This window comes from Salvelinus alpinus, chromosome 27 (genome assembly GCF_045679555.1).
Source record: "Salvelinus alpinus chromosome 27, SLU_Salpinus.1, whole genome shotgun sequence".
Lineage (NCBI taxonomy): Eukaryota > Metazoa > Chordata > Actinopteri > Salmoniformes > Salmonidae > Salvelinus > Salvelinus alpinus.
This window is the reverse complement of record NC_092112.1, coordinates 15,481,416-15,499,339: the sequence shown is the minus strand read 5'-3', so window position 1 is coordinate 15,499,339 and position 17,924 is coordinate 15,481,416. Positions and strand designations below refer to the sequence as shown.

The window sequence follows — 17,924 nt, the reverse complement described above, 5'->3', positions numbered from 1 at the left end:
TAACATGACAGTCGGTAAACTTCAGTAGTTGTTCTCCAGGTGAGTATTCTTTTTGTAAACTGTTTAAGAACCAAAATGGAAGCAACCAGAACAAAAAAAGTTTATATTGGAACAAATTCAGGAAGTCTCCTCTTGTATCAAATTGGACATCAGCTACGCAGACAAAAATAACATTTAGAACAGGGGAATTCAGGGAACACGTCATTACACATAAACAGAACCATATCAATGTACAAACTAAGTTACGGTTCAGATATAAAACCCAAAGTAAAAGACAACTTTTAATCAAGGACAATGGCGGTCCATCTCCACTGGGCATCATGCTAGAATAAGAAATGAGAGAAGTCAAGAACATTGAGTGTTAACTTTATTCTCCCTCTACTTTATCTCTGTCAGAGAAAGTGTGAGGTAAAAGAAAAACAAAGCTTGTGGTTGCTCATTTTACAGGTTGTTTATAAAGTACAGAAAAATTTTACATTCACAGTGAAAATATCAAGAAATAAAGTGCAATACACCAATAAACATGCACAAATACTAACAGTGGTTGACTGAACAAGAAAATTAGAATTATGTCATTGTCCAGCTAACGGGCCTTTTTACGCTGCTCCCTGCTGCTCTGGAGGTGTACTGCCAGGTCGTCCTGGTTGAGCAGTTCCATCTGCTCCTTGTTGCTCTGGAGGTGTACTGACAGGTCGTCCTGGTCGAGCAGTTCCATCTGATCCTTGCTGCTCTGTAGGTGTTCTACCAGATCGTCCTGGTGTTGGCCGAGCAGTTCCACAATCGAGCGGTTGCGTCTCTTCTTCCAGCGTAGGTACTCTCGCCTCTCTACGTCCGATGTGCTGCCATTGTGGTCTGTGCAGTAGTCTCCTGCATCCTGTGAGATAAAGAGAGATTACTTAGAAATAGCAGCCAATTGAGGAACTCTGATGTTACGCTGCTATTTTGCTTCCAATGGTCTTGTGGCCCTTGTTAAGGTCAACGCATCATGAACTTTACCAAGTGCCAGTTTAGCCAAAACCCAGGTTGCCTCTGCCAGGAAGCTGACACTTGGCCGCAAGTGGCTCTACCAGCAAAACAACACCAAAATATACAAAGAAATGGTTAAAAGATTACAAAAATCAACATTTTGCAATGGCTGTCTAAGTCTGTGGACTTGAACCCCATTGAAAACCTGTGGTTGAATTGAGGAATTCCATAAGCGCAGACAAAGGATATCAAGGATCTGGAAAGCGTCTATGTGGAGGAATGATCTAAGATCCCTCCCCAACGTGTTCTGCAATCTCAAAACATTTTAGAAAAAGGCTCAGTCATTATCCTCACAAGGGGAGGGTGCTAGAGAATTGAAAACAGGGGTGCCAATCATTTTGACCCACATCTTCTTACTTGTTCAACAAAATCTGAGCAATTGTATTGGTCTAAAATATACTTTCAGAATACATCTCAGCATTTGCATTATACAGTATTTTTTTTTAGCTCATCTTTGTCAAGAGTGCCAACAATTATGGACCTGACTGTATATCAGTCAAAAACAACAACTAGGTTTCCTCTTGACATTCAACTTTTAGGTACAAACCACAAGATTTAAAATTGAAGGCAATGGAAAGACTAGTGAAGATTCTGCTTTGACTTGCTTTCTTGTTGGCTAGCCAGCCAGCTAAGTTAGCCACGATAGCTAATATTAGCATGCTAGCCAACTGCTTCTAAAAACAGCCAGCAGACCAACTCTTACAAACAACAATTTGAAAAAGTAGTGACTGGCGAGATAGCAAAAAGGACAAAGCCTATATAACTAAACACCAGCTGTGGATTGATTGGCTTGCTAGATAGCATGTGTGCAGTGTGCACTCCTGAGCCCATGTCTCCCCTAGGCTCCTTCTCCCCACCTGAGAATTTAAGTGGGAAAAAATTAAATAAATGAAAGCTGCTGGACAAATCACCTACAGGCCTGTGTAAGCCAAAGAGGATGATGTCATGTTCCAAGCAAATTTAAAAGCATACAAGTATTATTTTTTTTTTTAAATTGATGAGTGTTACCGTGTTTTTTTAATATAATTTCTAAAAACCTGTTTTCACTTTGTCATTATGGGGTATGTGTGTAGATTGCTGAGAATTTTTATTTATTTAATCCATTTTAGAATAAGGCTGTAACGTAACAATGTGGAAAAAGGGAAGGGGTCTGAATACTTTCCAAATGCACTGTATGCTTTGGCCACAACTATAAGTAAAAGGACAAGTCAACAACTATTTGGGTAAGAGCAAAAAAGATTTCACTGGACAGTTTAACTACTGGTGTGACTGTGGCGTGTTTGAGCTGAGGGGGTACACATACAGATTTCTGTGAAGGCACCAGAGCAGGTAAGCAGGGAAGTGGGGATAGGGTCTAGTGAGCAAGTGGTGAGCCTCATTGTCCTAACCGGCTTGTTACATCAGCTGCAGTAATTGAAGGAGAACCTTGACTCAGGGATCAGAGGAACTCGGTAGATCACCACCAGGGGATGGAGAGAACAGGATGTTGTGGTTTCCAATATTAAAATTTGTAAGAAAAACAGGTATTGATGGCACCGTTCTGAGGAGGCTGAGGTAGGTTGGAGAAGCTTGCTCATAGTAGAGAACAGCACCTGGGAGTTTGTATTTGTATTTATTATGGATCCAAGTCAGCAGCTACTCTTCCTGGGGTCCAGCAAAATTAAGGCAGTTATACATGTTAAAAAGCATGACAATACATTCACAGATTACACAACATATTAAGTGTGTGCCCTCAGGCCTCTACTACCACATATCTTTAACACAAAAACCATGTCTACATGTGTGTATGGTGCATTTGCATGCATGTGTCTGTGTTGCTTCACAGTCCCGCTGTTCCATAAGGTGTACTTTCGTATATCTACATTTTACTTTCGTATATCTACATTGTACTTTCGTATATCTACATTGTACTGTTGGCATGAGTTACTTGATGTGGTGGAATAGAGTTCCATGTAGTCATGGCTCCATGTAATACTGTGCACCTCCCATAGTCTTCTGGCCTTGGGGAGTGAAGAGACCTCGTGGCATGTCTTGTGGGGGGGGTATGCATGCATGGGTGTCCGAGCTGTGTACCAGTAGTTCAAAACCGTCAGCTTGGTGCATTCAACATGTCAATACCGCTCACAAAAACAAGAAGTGATGAAGTCAATCCCTCCTCCACTTTGAGCCAGAAGAGAATGACATGCATATGATTGTTAGCTCTGTGTACACCACTGCCGTTGCTGATCAGTAGTACAACACCCGTTTGTAGTTTTGCTGATGTCGCTCAAACATCTGCACATGTACAGTTTTCATATACTGTGTACAAAACATTAGGAACACCGTAATATTGAGTTGCACCCGCTTTTGCCCTATGAACAGCCTCAATTCGTCGAGGCATGGAGTGTACAATGTTTTAGAAAGCATTCCACAGGGATGCTGGCCCATGTTGACTCCAAAGCTTCCCACAGTTGTGTCAAGTTGGCTGAATGTCCATTCTTGTGACACAAAAGGAAACTGTTGAGCGTGAAAATGCCTTGAGGCATGGACTGTGTGCCGTGCCTTTTGAACAGGGTATGGTAGTAGGTGCCAGGTGCACCGGTTTGTGTCAAGAACTGCAATGCTGCTGGATTTTTCCACACTCAGTTTCCCGTGTGTATCAAGAATGGTCCACCACACAAAAGGACATCCAGCCAAATTGACAACTGTGGGAAGCGTTTATTTTACCTTTATTTAACCAGGTAGGCCAGTTGAGAACAAGTTCTCATTTACAACTGCGACCTGGCCAAGCTAAAGCAAAGCTGTGCAACAAAAAACAGAGTTACACATGGGATTAACAAATGTACAGGCAATAACACAATAGAAAATCTGTATACAGTGTGTGCAAACGAAGTAAGGAGGACAGGCAATAAATAGGCCATAGTGGCGAAGTAATTAATTTCAGCAATTAACACTGGAGTGAGATGTGCAGATGTGCAAGTAGAAATACTGGTGTACAAAAGAGCAAAAAAAAAAAAAATCTATATATATGGGGATGAGGTACAGTGGGGAGAACAAGTATTTGATACACTGCCGATTTTGCAGGTTTTCCTACTTACAAAGCATGTAGAGGTCTGTCATTTTTATCATAGGTACACTTCAACTGTGAGAGACGGAATCTAAAACAAAAATCCAGAAAATCACATTGTATGATTTTTAAGTAATTAATTTGCATTTTATTGCATGACATAAGTATTTGATCACCTACCAACCAGTAAGAATTCCGGCTCTCACAGACCTGTTAGTTTTTCTTTAAGAAGCACTCCTGTTCTCCACTCATTACCTGTATTAACTGCACCTGTTTGAACTCGTTACCTGTATAAAAGACACCTGTCCACACACTCAATCAAACAGACTCCAACCTCTCCACAATGGCCAAGACCAGAGAGCTGTGTAAGGACATCAGGGATAAATTGTAGACCTGTACAAGGCTGGGATGGGCTACAGGACAATAGCCAAGCAGCTTGGTGAGAAGGCAACAACTGTTGGCACAATTATTAGAAAATGGAAGAAGTTCAAGATGACGGTCAATCACCCTCGGTCTGGGGCTCCATGCAAGATCTCACCTCGTGGGGCATCAATGATCATGAGGAATGTGAGGGATCAGCCCAGAACTACACGGCAGGACCTGGTCAATGACCTGAAGAGAGCTGGGACCACAGTCTCAAAGAAAACCATTAGTAACACACTACGCCGTCATGGATTAAAATCCTGCAGCGCACGCAAGGTCCCCCTGCTCAAGCCAGCGCATGTCCAGGACCGTCTGAAGTTTGCCAATGACCATCTGGATGATCCAGAGGAGGAATGGGAGAAGGTCATGTGGTCTGATGAGACAAAAATAGAGCTTTTTGCTCTAAACTCCACTCGCCGTGTTTGGAGGAATAGAAGGATGAGTACAACCCCAAGAACACCATCCCAACCGTGAAGCATGGAGGTGGAAACATCATTCTTTGGGGATGCTTTTCTGCAAAGGGGACAGGACGACTGCACCGTATTGAGGGGAGGATGGATGGGGCCATGTATCGCGAGATCTTGACCAACAACCTCCTTCCCTCAGTAAGAGCATTGAAGATGGGTCGTGGCTGGGTCTTCCAGCATGACAACGACACGAAACACACAGCCAGGGCAACTAAGGAGTGGCTCCGTAAGAAGCATCTCAAGGTCCTGGAGTGGCCTAGCCAGTCTCCAGACCTGAACCCAATAGAAAATCTTTGGAGGGAGCCGAAAGTCCGTATTGCCCAGCGACAGCCCCGAAACTTGAAGGATCTGGAGAAGGTCTGTATGGAGGAGTGGGCCAAAATCCCTGCTGCAGTGTGTGCAAACCTGGTCAAGAACTACAGGAAACATATGATCTCTGTAATTGCAAACTAAGGTTTCTGTACCAAATATTCAGTTCTGCTTTTCTGATGTATCAAATACTTATGTCATGCAATAAAATGCAAATTAATTACTTAAAAATCATACAATGTGATTTTCTGGATTTTTGTTTTAGATTCCTTCTCTCACAGTTGAAGTGTACCTATGATAAAAATTACAGAACTCTACATGCTTTGTAAGTAGGAAAACCTGCAAAATTGTCAGTGTATCAAATACTTGTTCTCCCCACTGTAGGTAGTTGGATGGGCTATTTACAGATGGACTGTGTACAGCTGCAGCGATCAGTGAGCTGCTCTGACAGCCAGTGCTTGAAGTTAATGAGGGAGATAAGTCTCCAACTTCAGTGATTTTTGTAATTCTTTCCAGTCATTGGCAGCAGAGAACTGGAAGGAAAGGCGGCCAAAGGAGGTGTTGGCTTTGGGGTTGACCAGTGAAATATACCTGCTGGAGCGCGTGCTATGGGTGGGTGTTGCTATGGTGACCAGTGAGCTGAGATCAGGCGGAGCTTTACCTAGCATAGACATATAGATGACCTGGAGCCAGTGGGTTTGGCAGCGAATATATAGTGAGGACGCGAGCATCCAGGTAGCAATGGTGGGTAGTATATGGGCTTTGGTGACAAAACGGATGGCAGGGTAATAGACTGCATCCAATTTGCTGAGTGGAGTGTTGGAGGCTATTTTGTAAATGACATCGCCGAAGTCAAGGATCGGCAGGATAGTCAGTTTTACGAGGGTATGTTTGGCAGCATGAGTGAAGGAGGCTTTTTTGCAAAATAGCAAGCCAATTCTAGATTTATGAGTCTGGAAGGAGAGTTTACAGTCTAGCCAGACACCTTGGTATTTATAGTTGTCCACATATTATAAGTCAGAACCGTCCAGAGTAGTGGTGCTAGGTGGGCGGGCAGGTGCGGGCAGCGATTGAAGAGCATGCACTTAGTTTTACTAGCATTTAAAAGCAGTTGGAGACCACAGAAGGAGTGTTGTATGGCGTTGAAGCTCGTTTGGAGATGTTAGCACAGTGTCCAAAGGGCCAGATGTATACAGAATGGTGTCGTCTACGTAGAGGTGGATTAAAGAATCACCTGCAGGAAGAGCGACATCATTGATATATACAGAGAAGAGTCGGCCTGAGAATTGAACCCAGAGACTGCCAGAGGTCCGGACAACATGCCCTCCGATTTGACACACTGAACTCTGAGATGTAGTTAGTGAACCAGGCGAGGCATTGGAGTCAACATGGGCCAGCCCTGTGGAACACTTGACACCGTGTAGATTCCATGCCACAATGAATTGAGTCTGTTCCGAGGGCAAACCAGGGGTGCAAATCAACATTAGGAAGGTGTTCCTAATTTTTTTGTAACACTCAGTGTATATTTCCACACTATGAGTTTGGAATAATACTGTGAAAATGATAATGCCCTTTTAGTGTAAGAGAGGTTTGATTTTCTGCCTGTTTTGGTGGGATGGAGTTTTGGCCTGTCTAGTCACAAGGCAGTAAATTATACTGAACAAAAATATTAAAAAACTCAACATGTAAAGTGTTGGTCCCATGTTTCATGAGCTGAAATAAAAGATCCCAGAAATGTTCCATATGCACACATTTGTTTACATCTGTTAGTGAACATTTCTCATTTGCCAAGGTAATCCATCCATCCAGCTGACAAGTATGGCATATCAAGAAGCTGATTAATATGATTACACAGGTGCACCTTGTGCTGGGGGACAATAAAAGGTCACTACAAAATATGCAGTTGCGTCAACACAATGCCACAAATGTCTCAAATTGAGGGAGTGTGCAATTGGCATGCTGACTACAGGAATGTTCACCAGAGTTGTTGCCAGAAATTGTCCTGTTAATTTCTCTACCATAAGCAACCTCTTAAGTCATTTTAGAGAATTTGGCAGTATGTCCAACTGGCCTCAACCACACCAGTCCAGGACCTCCACATCCGGGATCGTCTGAGACCAGCCACCCGGACAGCTGACGAAACTGTGGGTTTGCACAACTGAAGAATTTCTGCACAAACTGTCAGAAACCGTGTCAGGGAAGCTCATCTGCGTGCTTGTTGTCCTCACCAGGGTCTTGACCTGACTGCAGTTTGGCGTCGTAACCGACTTCAGTGGGCAAATGCTTACCTATGGCGACTGGCATGCTGGAGAATTCACGGATTAATCCCGGTTTCAACTGTACCGGACCAACGGCAGCGCTGTGAATAGAGTGCCCCATGGTGGCGGTGGGGTTATGGCAGGCATAAGTTACAGACAACGAGCACAATTGCATTTTAGAGATGGCAATACAAAATGCACAGAGATACCGTTACAAGATCCTGAGGCCCATTGCTGTGTCATTCATCCGCCGCCATCATCTAATGTTTCAGCATGATAATGCACAGCCCCATGTCGCAAGGATCTGTAGACAATTCCTGGAAGCTGAAAATGTCCCAGTTCTTTGTTTGGGATGCTCTTCATCGACATGTACTACAGCATGTTCCAGTTCCCGCCAATATCCAGCAACTTCGCACAGCCATTGAAGAGTGGGACAACATTGCACAGGGCACAATCAACTGCCAAAATCACAGTAAGGTAATTAATTACCCAGAAATGATTTGATGTTGAGATAAAAATGTCTTCATTGGACCTTTAAATAATTTACTAGGGTACTTTTGGAATTTCCCTGCGCCTTAAAGTTAAATGCACCAATTTGTAAGTCGCTCTGGATAAGAGCGTCTGCTAAATGACTTAAATGTAAATGTAAATGTAAACCACATGTAAATTGGGATCAATGAACAAGCTAGTTTGGGTAATGTGAGGAAGTCGCGCCTCCCCTCATTACGGTTTTATCATATTTACTTATGCAAGTTATTTATTTAAGCGCCAAGTTGTGTAACTTCAGTGTTTCATTTAGGGAGAAACTCTCGAAACACATCTCTATAAAAAATGGAAGATTTTTCAGGTGTTTCATTTTCCAATCAAGGCTTCCGTCTTGGTAAGACCATTACGTCTCTGAAGGCTCAGTTTACTGTGATCTACACGATATGTGTTCTTTACATACTCCCTCTCCTTGCTCTGCTGACTCTGGGAAACTGTTGTGTAGGGTTACACTCACCAGCAGACCAACATACAGTAAGTACATAACTTATGGAGTGGGGCTAAGCCATGCTGAGGTAGGTATAAAAAAATATATATATATATATATTCCCCCCCTTTTGTGCTGATAGGCAGAATACAGCGTCGGCCCTCAGGCACAATGCTCCACAGACAAATAGAACAAACGATAAAGTATTAAAAGGAAATGAAAGACCAATATAATTTTCCCACAGATCTTTGGATCTTCATTGAGGGTTTTGCGGACCATGAGATGTTCAATGCGGTACTGAGAAAGAGTAACAGCTCCTCGATTGAAATCTTTCCCACATCACACAGAGACTGTTTTTCAAAGAGAGAAACATGTTGTAAGCAATAGTAACCCTCCACAGCCTTGTCACTAATGACTTGTGTCATATATCATTAGAAAGTGGCTGTGAAGAAACATTATACAGATCTAAGAAAAGTATTTAACAATCATCTCCTTTCCTCTGCCAGTGATGGAAAATGCTTCAACGACTCTGACAACATAACCTTCTCTGAAATACCTTTTTCAAACACCATCCACGTCACACGTAAGTCAAACATTGTTGACTGGCTGGCCTGCTTCAATTCAACATCCTATGCCAGATTATCAAATAGAAATGAGTGGTGTGTTTTGTTTTCTTACGTAGACAGTAATGTGACTTCAACGGGAAACTTCATTCAAACCTGTCCTGACTGTCTCATCATGGACTTCAATAGCACCATGGCTGGAGTTCATAATCAATATTTCTAGATCTTTGGTATGCGTGTGCTTTTGAGAACCCTACAAATGGCCAGATAATACCAAACATTTACCCAAAAGCTTTTGGAAACCTTGAAGTCAATCAAGTCATGTAACCAACAAGTTTCTCTTTGTTTCTTTCTAGGTAAGACCAGGACACTGCCGGAGTCAGAGCTGGAGAATTTCCAAAAAGCCTTGAGTATCCTCAACCTGCACAGTATTCCTACGACGAAGTCACAGGTCACTTACCCTAACATATGCTTAAATTTATTATATATATATATTTTTAAAAAAAGGGACACTAGGCAACATTTAGCATTGATTTAGAATGTAATTTATCAATTTAGTATAGATCGCTATTAACTGTTTATTAAAACCTTGTCCAAGTTCTCACTAACATCTCCCCTCTTCTCTGCAGAGTTATGCGCTGAGGAAAAGGAGAGCTCGCACATTGCAAAGTCTAATGATGAAAAGGACGGTTCTTAGTGATATGGCTAATTATGATGAATTAATAAAATAATTTGTTCTCTAATACGATGTTTGCATTTCCTAAAAATCTTTTGAAATGCATCCTCGTCCATAAATGCACACAGCCAGACAGTTATGGCCTAAAAATTGGCCTTGAGGCCAATTCATCTCCTGCGAGCCTAAATGAATATAAAATGCTAAGTGAGATATACATTTTTTTATTAACCTCGATTTGGACATGGACTTTACTTCAATTAGTCGGAGGCAAAATAATTATTCCCGGACCAGTCCCAAATTTCTGACACTCGGCGTCGACTGTGCTATCGAGGCGTCGTGTGGGCTACCTGAACAGACTACGTCGGCGAGTGGATAAACTGCCTCTACCCTCCGTTCTGTTGGCGAACATGCAACACCTGGAGAAAAAAACTGCATGAGCTTTAATACAATGTTTCAAGTTTGCACTAGCTTCTGGCCGAACCAAGTTAACAGTTGATACAATGTTTCAAGTTTGCACTAGCTTCTGGCCGAACCAAGTTAACAGTTGATACAATGTTTCAAGTTTGCACTAGCTTCTGGCCGAACCAAGTTAACAGTTGATACAATGTTTCAAGTTTGCACTAGCTTCTGGCCGAACCAAGTTAACAGTTGATACAATGTTTCAAGTTTGCACTAGCTTCTGGCCGAACCAAGTTAACAGTTGATACAATGTTTCAAGTTTGCACTAGCTTCTGGCCGAACCAAGTTAACAGTTGATACAATGTTTCAAGTTTGCACTAGCTTCTGGCCGAACCAAGTTAACAGTTGATACAATGTTTCAAGTTTGCACTAGCTTCTGGCCGAACCAAGTTAACAGTTGATACAATGTTTCAAGTTCAGTTTTTCCCCCGTTCTGATTAGGCGATATTGATCTCTGGCTCCTTCTTTAGTAATTTGTGCATCTTCATTTTTAAATCACAGTGCTTAAAGCATCAGACAAGCTCAGTAGCCTACATACAGTTGATTTTATTTAAACATAGGGTGTGTTGACATAGAGAAAAAAAAACATGTTTCATGGACAGCCCTAATGTACATATTTACCTCGTTCTCCTGCACATTGGCTACATACACAGGGTACCAGTACCGAGTCAAGTTATCAGTGTGTATTGATAACTTGTTATTTGTGTGTTCCTTGTGTTATTTTTCTATTATTTCTCTACATTGTTGAGAATGGTCTGTAAGTAAGCATTTCACTATTAGTCTACACCGGTTTACCAAGCATGTGAAAAATTATATTTGAGGAGTTAGTAATTTGGTAACAAGGACAAATATATCCTCTGATGCCAACCATAAAATCCCACACATAGCCTGGGTTGTGTTCATTGGGCATCAAATGGAAGAAAACTGACTGAAACTGGGAGGGACTACCAGGGCTTGCCCAATAAGGAATACCTATTTTTGTTTTATGTTGTAAAGCATTTTAAAATGTTATATTTTGCTAGCCTTAATGAACACAACCCTAGTCACGGATGATTAACTGGGACCGTAAGCACTGTGGTCTATGACAGGGTTATTCAAACCTCTCCTTGGGTATCCCGAGCCGTTCAACGTATTTTAACTATGCCACAGCTAGCACACATGATTCAACTTGACAGCTACTGTAATCAAGCCCTCGAATAGGACAATCAAGTGACCTAGTTAAGGGCTACAAAAAAAATTGTGAAATGTCTCGGGGTCCCAGAGGACAGGTTTAAAAACCACTGGTCTAGGGCTCAGTGCCTGGGAGATGAGAGTCAGCGGCTGGGAAATAGTAGATATTTCCCCCTCTTATCCCTAAGGAGAGGGGTGGAGGGGATGTGAAACAGGCAGGGAACACAGCTGGCGTTCAGATAGAAACATAACGTAGAGCAGACAAGCCTTTGACATCGGTTTGGCTCTAGCTACAACATTCAGTTATTTCCCCCCTGGGTGAACGCTGCAGCCCTGATGTTTGGATAGCAAATCCTTTTCACTTCCCTCTTCTGTTACAGCTAAAAAGTTGTCATATTTTGGTTTAAAAGGAGGACTTCACAGGGAGAGAAAAGAAAACCAATGAGAGCAGGGCTAGGGAGAAATCTGGAATCGGTCGAGGTAAAAGCATGGAGGGAGAGAGATGAGAAATGCTGAGAAAGGTTGTTGCATGATGGGGTGCCCATCTCCTGAGATTTGGGTGGGGGAGAGGTATTTTCCATTAGTTCTGGGGGCCAGCGTGAGGGACACTAGGGGCTGGGCGATATGGCCAGAATATCATACCACAACATTTGATGGTATGGCGGTATTTCATGTTTGTGAAGTTCTAAATATGTTTTACGAGTAGGGCATGGACCCTAGGATGACAAATTAAGTGGTTTTTACTGGGTTCTCCACTCTGTTTAATACTCAACCAGACGAGAACAAAACTGACAGTGAATTAGTCCAATTTGTCGGAGTTTTCATTTATTTACCAAACATTCATACCAGTATGTGAATCCATACCAGTATATACCATATTGCCCAGCCCTAGGGACAGTCAACGGATTAACACTCTCACTCCCAGGCCTCACCAGGCTCCCACAGCAACTACTGCTTTCAATTTCCCTCTTTCTCCGGGGTCACGGTGTGTGTGTGTGTGTGTGTGTGCGGTGTCCGTAGAGGCAGACAACGCCCCAGTTGCATAACTTGTAGAATAAAAAGTCTGTGCGCTTCCATTTGTGTGTGTGTCACACCTATCCCCTTTAAAAAGACTTATATTACCCCTGTCGTGACGATCAGTGTCATTTGTTCCCAAGAAACACCAGAGAAGGTGTTTGTGCACATGCGAGCGTCCTAGCGTCCGTTATTCACAATCTCCGGAGACTAGGGTCGCCCTGTCATAGCCCATAATTCATCTCCATTTGCAGGCTGGGTGTGGGGGCAGAATGATGAATCAGGAATACAGACAAACCAGAATTCAAAGATGTATTTAACTTAGTAGGGAATCAAATAAATGTACTTGCCCAAGTTTATCATAAGACATGAACAGAGATTCCTATCCCCCCGTCAATTTTTTTTTTGTGTACAACATCCTAAGTGGTGGTGGTACAAAACTGTTTAATTAAGACAGCAAGTTCGAGGTAGTTTCTTGAGCCAATGTTAACTAACTAGCGCAGTGACTGGAAGACTAGGCGGCAGGTACCTAGCGGTTAGAAGCGTTGGGCCAGCAACCGAAAGGTCGCTGGTTTTGAATCCCCGAGCCGACAAGGTGGAAAAATCTGCCGCCCTGCCCTTGAGAAAGGCAGTATACCCCCAACAACAACTGCTCCCTGGGAGCCGATGACATGGACGTTGATTAAGGCAGCCTCCTGCACCTTGCTTGATGTCAGTACGCAAAGCAACGCACCAATGAGAAAGCTCAGCACCTACCAAATGAAAACAGTTGGCCTTCACTACAAGATGATTTGCTGTCCATCAAAGCCTGGCACCTCCCTCCAATCAACCTGTGATCATAGGCCTCAAGCCTAACATGAGACATCTCCCATTGACATCAATGCATGATTTAGCCTACACGTGGGTTTGGAATTACACGCACATATCTCAAGTTAGGATTCGGCCCCCACAAAGATTTGCCCAAACATCAAAAGGTGGTAGACGACACCAGCAACCTACAGGGCTGTATAACCGAGAGGCTTGTTCAGAACGACCCAACACTCAGACCACAACACATACAATAGCCTTAGCCTATGGATTCAACAGTATGCAATACATAGAATCATTGTTAGATTTTCATTGACAACACTGAACTTGGCATGATATAGGCCCATTATACTAACAGGGTATGCACTATAAAATTAAAGTGAACACTGCTAGGCCTAGTGTGACATGTATGGTCTACGCACATTTATACCAGTGTATATCAGTCGGCAGTTTATGGCCAGCAGTGAATTCTGCGTCATGTCTTGACCGGTGGGTGTAATAAGGCATAATTGTAGGAAACAGGAAACTGAGAGAGAGACTTCAGTCTCAGTGGGGGAGAAATAAGACGTAGCAGCTTTCTGATGGGTTTTGTTTTGTGGAGAGGGCTCCACAGCCACCCAACAGAACGCAAGAGGCACTAGTTGTTGGTCCAATTGGTGACATTTAATAGCTTCCGATCATGCACTTTAACAAGTGAAAAGTAGAATAAACTTCACTAAAAAGCTGCTACATGGGTAAATTAACATATGACTAAAACATACAGTAGAATAGCCCTGGCCTAATTCAAACAAACAAGTAGTGGAGAAACCTGCTCAGTGTGCAACAGCACACTCAAGTGGACAAGATAGGAACCACAACACAGTGTACCAATGTCAAAAATGTAAAGACAGGACAACCTTAATTCATCACCACCAGGATGATTCATTCATCCTTCCTATATTGCATCATATAGAAAGTGAACAGAGTGCACCATCAAACACTAGGCCTACTGTGTTAATCAAGGACGACCCTTCGACAACACATTTCGCAATAACAGATTATGGCGGTAACATGCCTTCACAGGGATCTATTCAACTAGTCCAACAACAATCCCCATGGGGAATAAATAGCAACTCTGCTGCAGTTGAATAATTAGAGGTCAGATTGGCATCCATCCCTGAGCTTCCATTCCAGCCCGATTCCACTGTCACAGCCAGTTACTCAAGTGTCTAAAAGTGGGGCATTTATGTTCTCTGTGGCCTTGTCTGGGCCGTGCTCAAAAAGGACAAAATGGTAGAAAATGCTCCAAAACAGTAAAACGGGGACGTACTGTGATCTTGTCCAATAGTTTCCCCATTGCAAAACAATTTGCCACACAGTGCCCTAATAAACACCATCCTGATGTGTGGTGGAGCATTTTCTGCCACAAAATGGCTGCCATGGCATCATCCAGGTGGGTACATCACATTAGCGGTGGATGAGGAGAGTATTCCCCATACAATTTTAGGTGCCAAGAGCACCACTAGCTGCCTATAAATCCAATATCAAGTTCAAATTCTCAACAGGACTACACACTGGATACAACCAATGTACAGTGGGTTCCACAGTAGTGTATACTACTGCTGGCCCTATGATATAGCTGTAGGCCCTATAGTAGCTTCCCATATAGTAGACTACATGGCAGAGCACTAGCTCCTACCAGTTAGCATGGGATAGCGTGCCATGCAGTTCGGGCCTAGTGGATGACATGCTGCTTTCATTGCACTTGGCAGCCTACAGGGCACTGTGCTCTGCCTGTGAGTGGTTTCTCAGCATTCCATGGGGATCGAAGACAGCTGTTATAGAAACATGAGTAGAACATGGTCGAGAGTCTGAAATATCAGTTAATGGCGTAAACCTTTTCTTGCGTAACATTTCCCACGGGGGAAAGGAAGCTAGGTCTATTGGATTGGGACACGACCCATGTAGCTCAATGGCATGCGGGTTCAAGAGGGATATGACGTCAATATATATTTTTTTATTGTCATATATACCAGATAGGTGCTGTGAAAATCACTTCAGTTTGAGCTTTGCACTGAAAGCTGACGAACATGTTCATGTTTCAGTAGACAGGGCCGCATGAAAAGGTTTTACGTCGCATTCATCTACATTTCCAGAGACGCATTAGAAGAACCGCTAAGCTTTTCAAACACTCAAAACGACAAACATTGATGTTAACCTCACATTAGTCATTAGACAGCCTCTTTTTCAAGGGTAATTTCCTACTCATGAGAGCAGGGATGGACCTTCCCTGTCAATATTTTAGATATTTTATTGCCTGTATGTTTCTTGAGCAAAACCAAAAATCACACTTAACGCTTAAACCCTTGTCAATGACAGCAGAGTCCATGTCATAGTGGCCAGTTCTGACCCGTGTTGGTAAAAGCACTTACCTCACCGTTGTCTATAGTGCAGATTATCAGCTGCCTTTCCTCCAAAATGTTTTTCTCCTCCCCACATCTCTTTTCCAGGCGGTCCTCCAACCTCCGTGATTTGGGCTGCCTGCTGCCTCCATTAGACCGCCTTGCCACCAAACGGGAGTCCTTCTCCATATGACACATAGGAGAGGGGATATTATATGGTGCATTGAATTAATAAATATAAAGCGTTATTAATTTTCAGAGGGAAAACTGTATGTCACCTGCAATGTCACCCCATCAATAGATATAATGGGAAGAGCAATGTTGATACTGTAACTACAAGTTATCCCATATTATTTATCGGTGGGGGTGCGATCAACTGGATGAATCCAGGTCAACTTCAGGAATCTTTCAGTCCATTTGATGCATTTCAATTAATTTGCATTTCAAACCAATTAATTTCATGACTCAGGTTACTGCTTTCTTATGTTTCCTTGCAGTCGAGTAGCAAGTGAGAAGTGCAATGTCTCCCCCAAGTGGGCTGCACAGGAAACACCTGGGTTGGCACCTGGTTCATTACGGTGATGCTGAGGCTCTCCCACTGGTCCGACACATCAGTGGTATGAGCTGAATAACTGGTTTTGACCAGTTTGGTGCTTTTGGGCAGCAGGGCTGCCCCCCTACGCTCAGCCCTTCTCCTGTCCTCCTCAACTTCCTATGAAGAATGAGACATGTCATGTGACTTAGGTGAGGTGACTATATCTGAGGCCTCAATGCAGCCAAAGACATGAGGAAAATGTAAAGGTAACCAATTCAGTGACCATTTGCATTCCGCTTTTTAGGTGACAAAGCCTCTACTGAAAATACACCATTGAACATTCAGATAAATGCTTCCGAATATGATGAAAGGCTTCAGTTTCAAATTTCTTAACTAAACCTTTTCAAAATAGTAGCATATCAATGTAGTGTTTACCTTTGTATGATATCAGTTTCAGACAGGGCGCTGCACTAGCTACTGATAGACTTACATTGAACCGTTTCAGCAAAGCCTCATTTCGCCTCCTCATCTCCTCAATCCTCCTTTCCAGCTCCATGGCTGCATTGGCTGGGCCTACAACCTCTGGCTCGGCAGAACACTAGCAAGGGGAAAGCAATGGGTTTATTAACAAGTATAGCATCTTAGACAAATTTACGTAAGGCAAAGCAATTTGAATGAGAGATCCACCACCATCGGCCTTTTGTGCCATTCTCCTGAGCAAGTAACTAGGCGAGTTTACTAGAACACCGGCAATAACTAAATTAAAGCCTTGCCTTCACAATGTCTTCTTCTGAAGATTCCTCAGATGATTCTTTTGAATGTAGTTCCAGTATGGCGCTGCATTCAGGGTCGTGCATGACCACATTATCGTTGTCATGGGGACTCTTGCATTGGCATAGACTTTTCCCAGTCTGACCCGACCTGCGCTTGTCACCTGCAGACCATCAACATGTTTACAAAACATGGTGAAAAGGTTGGATAATTGTGTGACTACAGTATTTTTTTTGAAACTGAAATATTGAGTAACTAAGTGTGCACCGCTAAATAGCTTACTAAAGCCAGTTTAGCCAACGCAAGCATGGAGCTAGAGTGTGAGAAATTTAAGTAAATTCACTATCTAGCCATAACTGTTTGTAGAAACTACATTACCTAGTTACCTACATTTACTTGTAACTTACCTTCAATACTTTGGGCCTTGGCGAATTTGTAAACAAAAACACTTTGGCGCGAACACTTTGGTAGCTACTAACCACCGATAGCAATATTTTTGGGAGGAGTTGAGTGAGTCAGAGCACGAGGTACAAACAAGCAACTACCAGTAATCAATTATCTAATCAACCTGGTCAACAGGCTGCATTTAGACAGGCAGCCCAATTCTAATATTTTCCCCCCACTAATTGGTATTTTAGCCAATCAGATCAGTTCTAAAAAAAAATCTGATGCGATTGGCTAGATGGGATACAGTTTATGTCAAAGGCCGCATTTACACAAGCAGCCTAATTCTGATCTTTTGCCCAATTATTGGCATTAGAGCTGATCTATTTGATCAAAAGACCAATTAGTGGTAAAAAAAATATCCAAATTCATCTGTCTGTGTAAACACAGCCAAAGGGACGTCCAAATTTGCATGTTGGAGGAGAATTTTAGCATTTTTGCTAACCTTTCCTAACCTTAACCCGCTGCGTAAGTTCTCCAACCTGCTACGAAAAGTCACTTTTGACTGTAGTTGTTTAGCACCTAGTCAAATCTAGCATAGTAGGCCAAGCCTTCTCTAGCTACCTACCTGCATGGTGATAGATCAAATAAGTTTGCAAAACACC

At 42.7% G+C, this 17,924-nt stretch overlaps 1 protein-coding gene across 5 annotated transcripts; it reads right to left on the bottom strand.

Annotated features, from left to right (window-relative positions):
* Window positions 1-351: 351 nt before the first annotated feature.
* LOC139556005 (coiled-coil domain-containing protein 9B-like) lies at window positions 352-17,461 on the bottom strand. 5 transcript variants are annotated; one of them, XM_071369462.1, is made up of 6 exons: window positions 17,283-17,452; window positions 16,878-17,038; window positions 16,595-16,702; window positions 16,135-16,281; window positions 15,600-15,752; window positions 352-874 (listed from the first exon to the last, which is right to left on the bottom strand). In XM_071369462.1, the coding sequence occupies exons 2-6, from the start codon at window positions 16,959-16,961 to the stop codon at window positions 584-586; spliced, it is 783 nt and encodes a 260-aa protein (XP_071225563.1). In that variant the 5' UTR covers window positions 16,962-17,038; window positions 17,283-17,452; the 3' UTR covers window positions 352-583. The 5 variants fall into 5 exon arrangements, with proteins under 5 accessions (XP_071225563.1, XP_071225564.1, XP_071225565.1 ...); XM_071369463.1 differs by having other exon boundaries at window positions 15,600-15,749; XM_071369464.1 differs by having other exon boundaries at window positions 15,605-15,749.
* Between the last annotated feature and the right edge of the window lie 463 nt (window positions 17,462-17,924).

Bases quoted from the DNA above. Each gene is read 5' to 3' on its own strand.
- LOC139556005 (XM_071369462.1), bottom strand. From the start codon at position 16,961: ATGCACGACCCTGAATGCAGCGCCATACTGGAACTACATTCAAAAGAA. The intron at 16,703-16,877 runs GCAAGGCTTTAA...TCCCCTTGCTAG, and splicing joins CAGAAGAAGACATTGTGAAG to TGTTCTGCCGAGCCAGAGGT. The intron at 16,282-16,594 runs GTAAGTCTATCA...CATTCTTCATAG, and splicing joins CTTTGCTGAAACGGTTCAAT to GAAGTTGAGGAGGACAGGAG.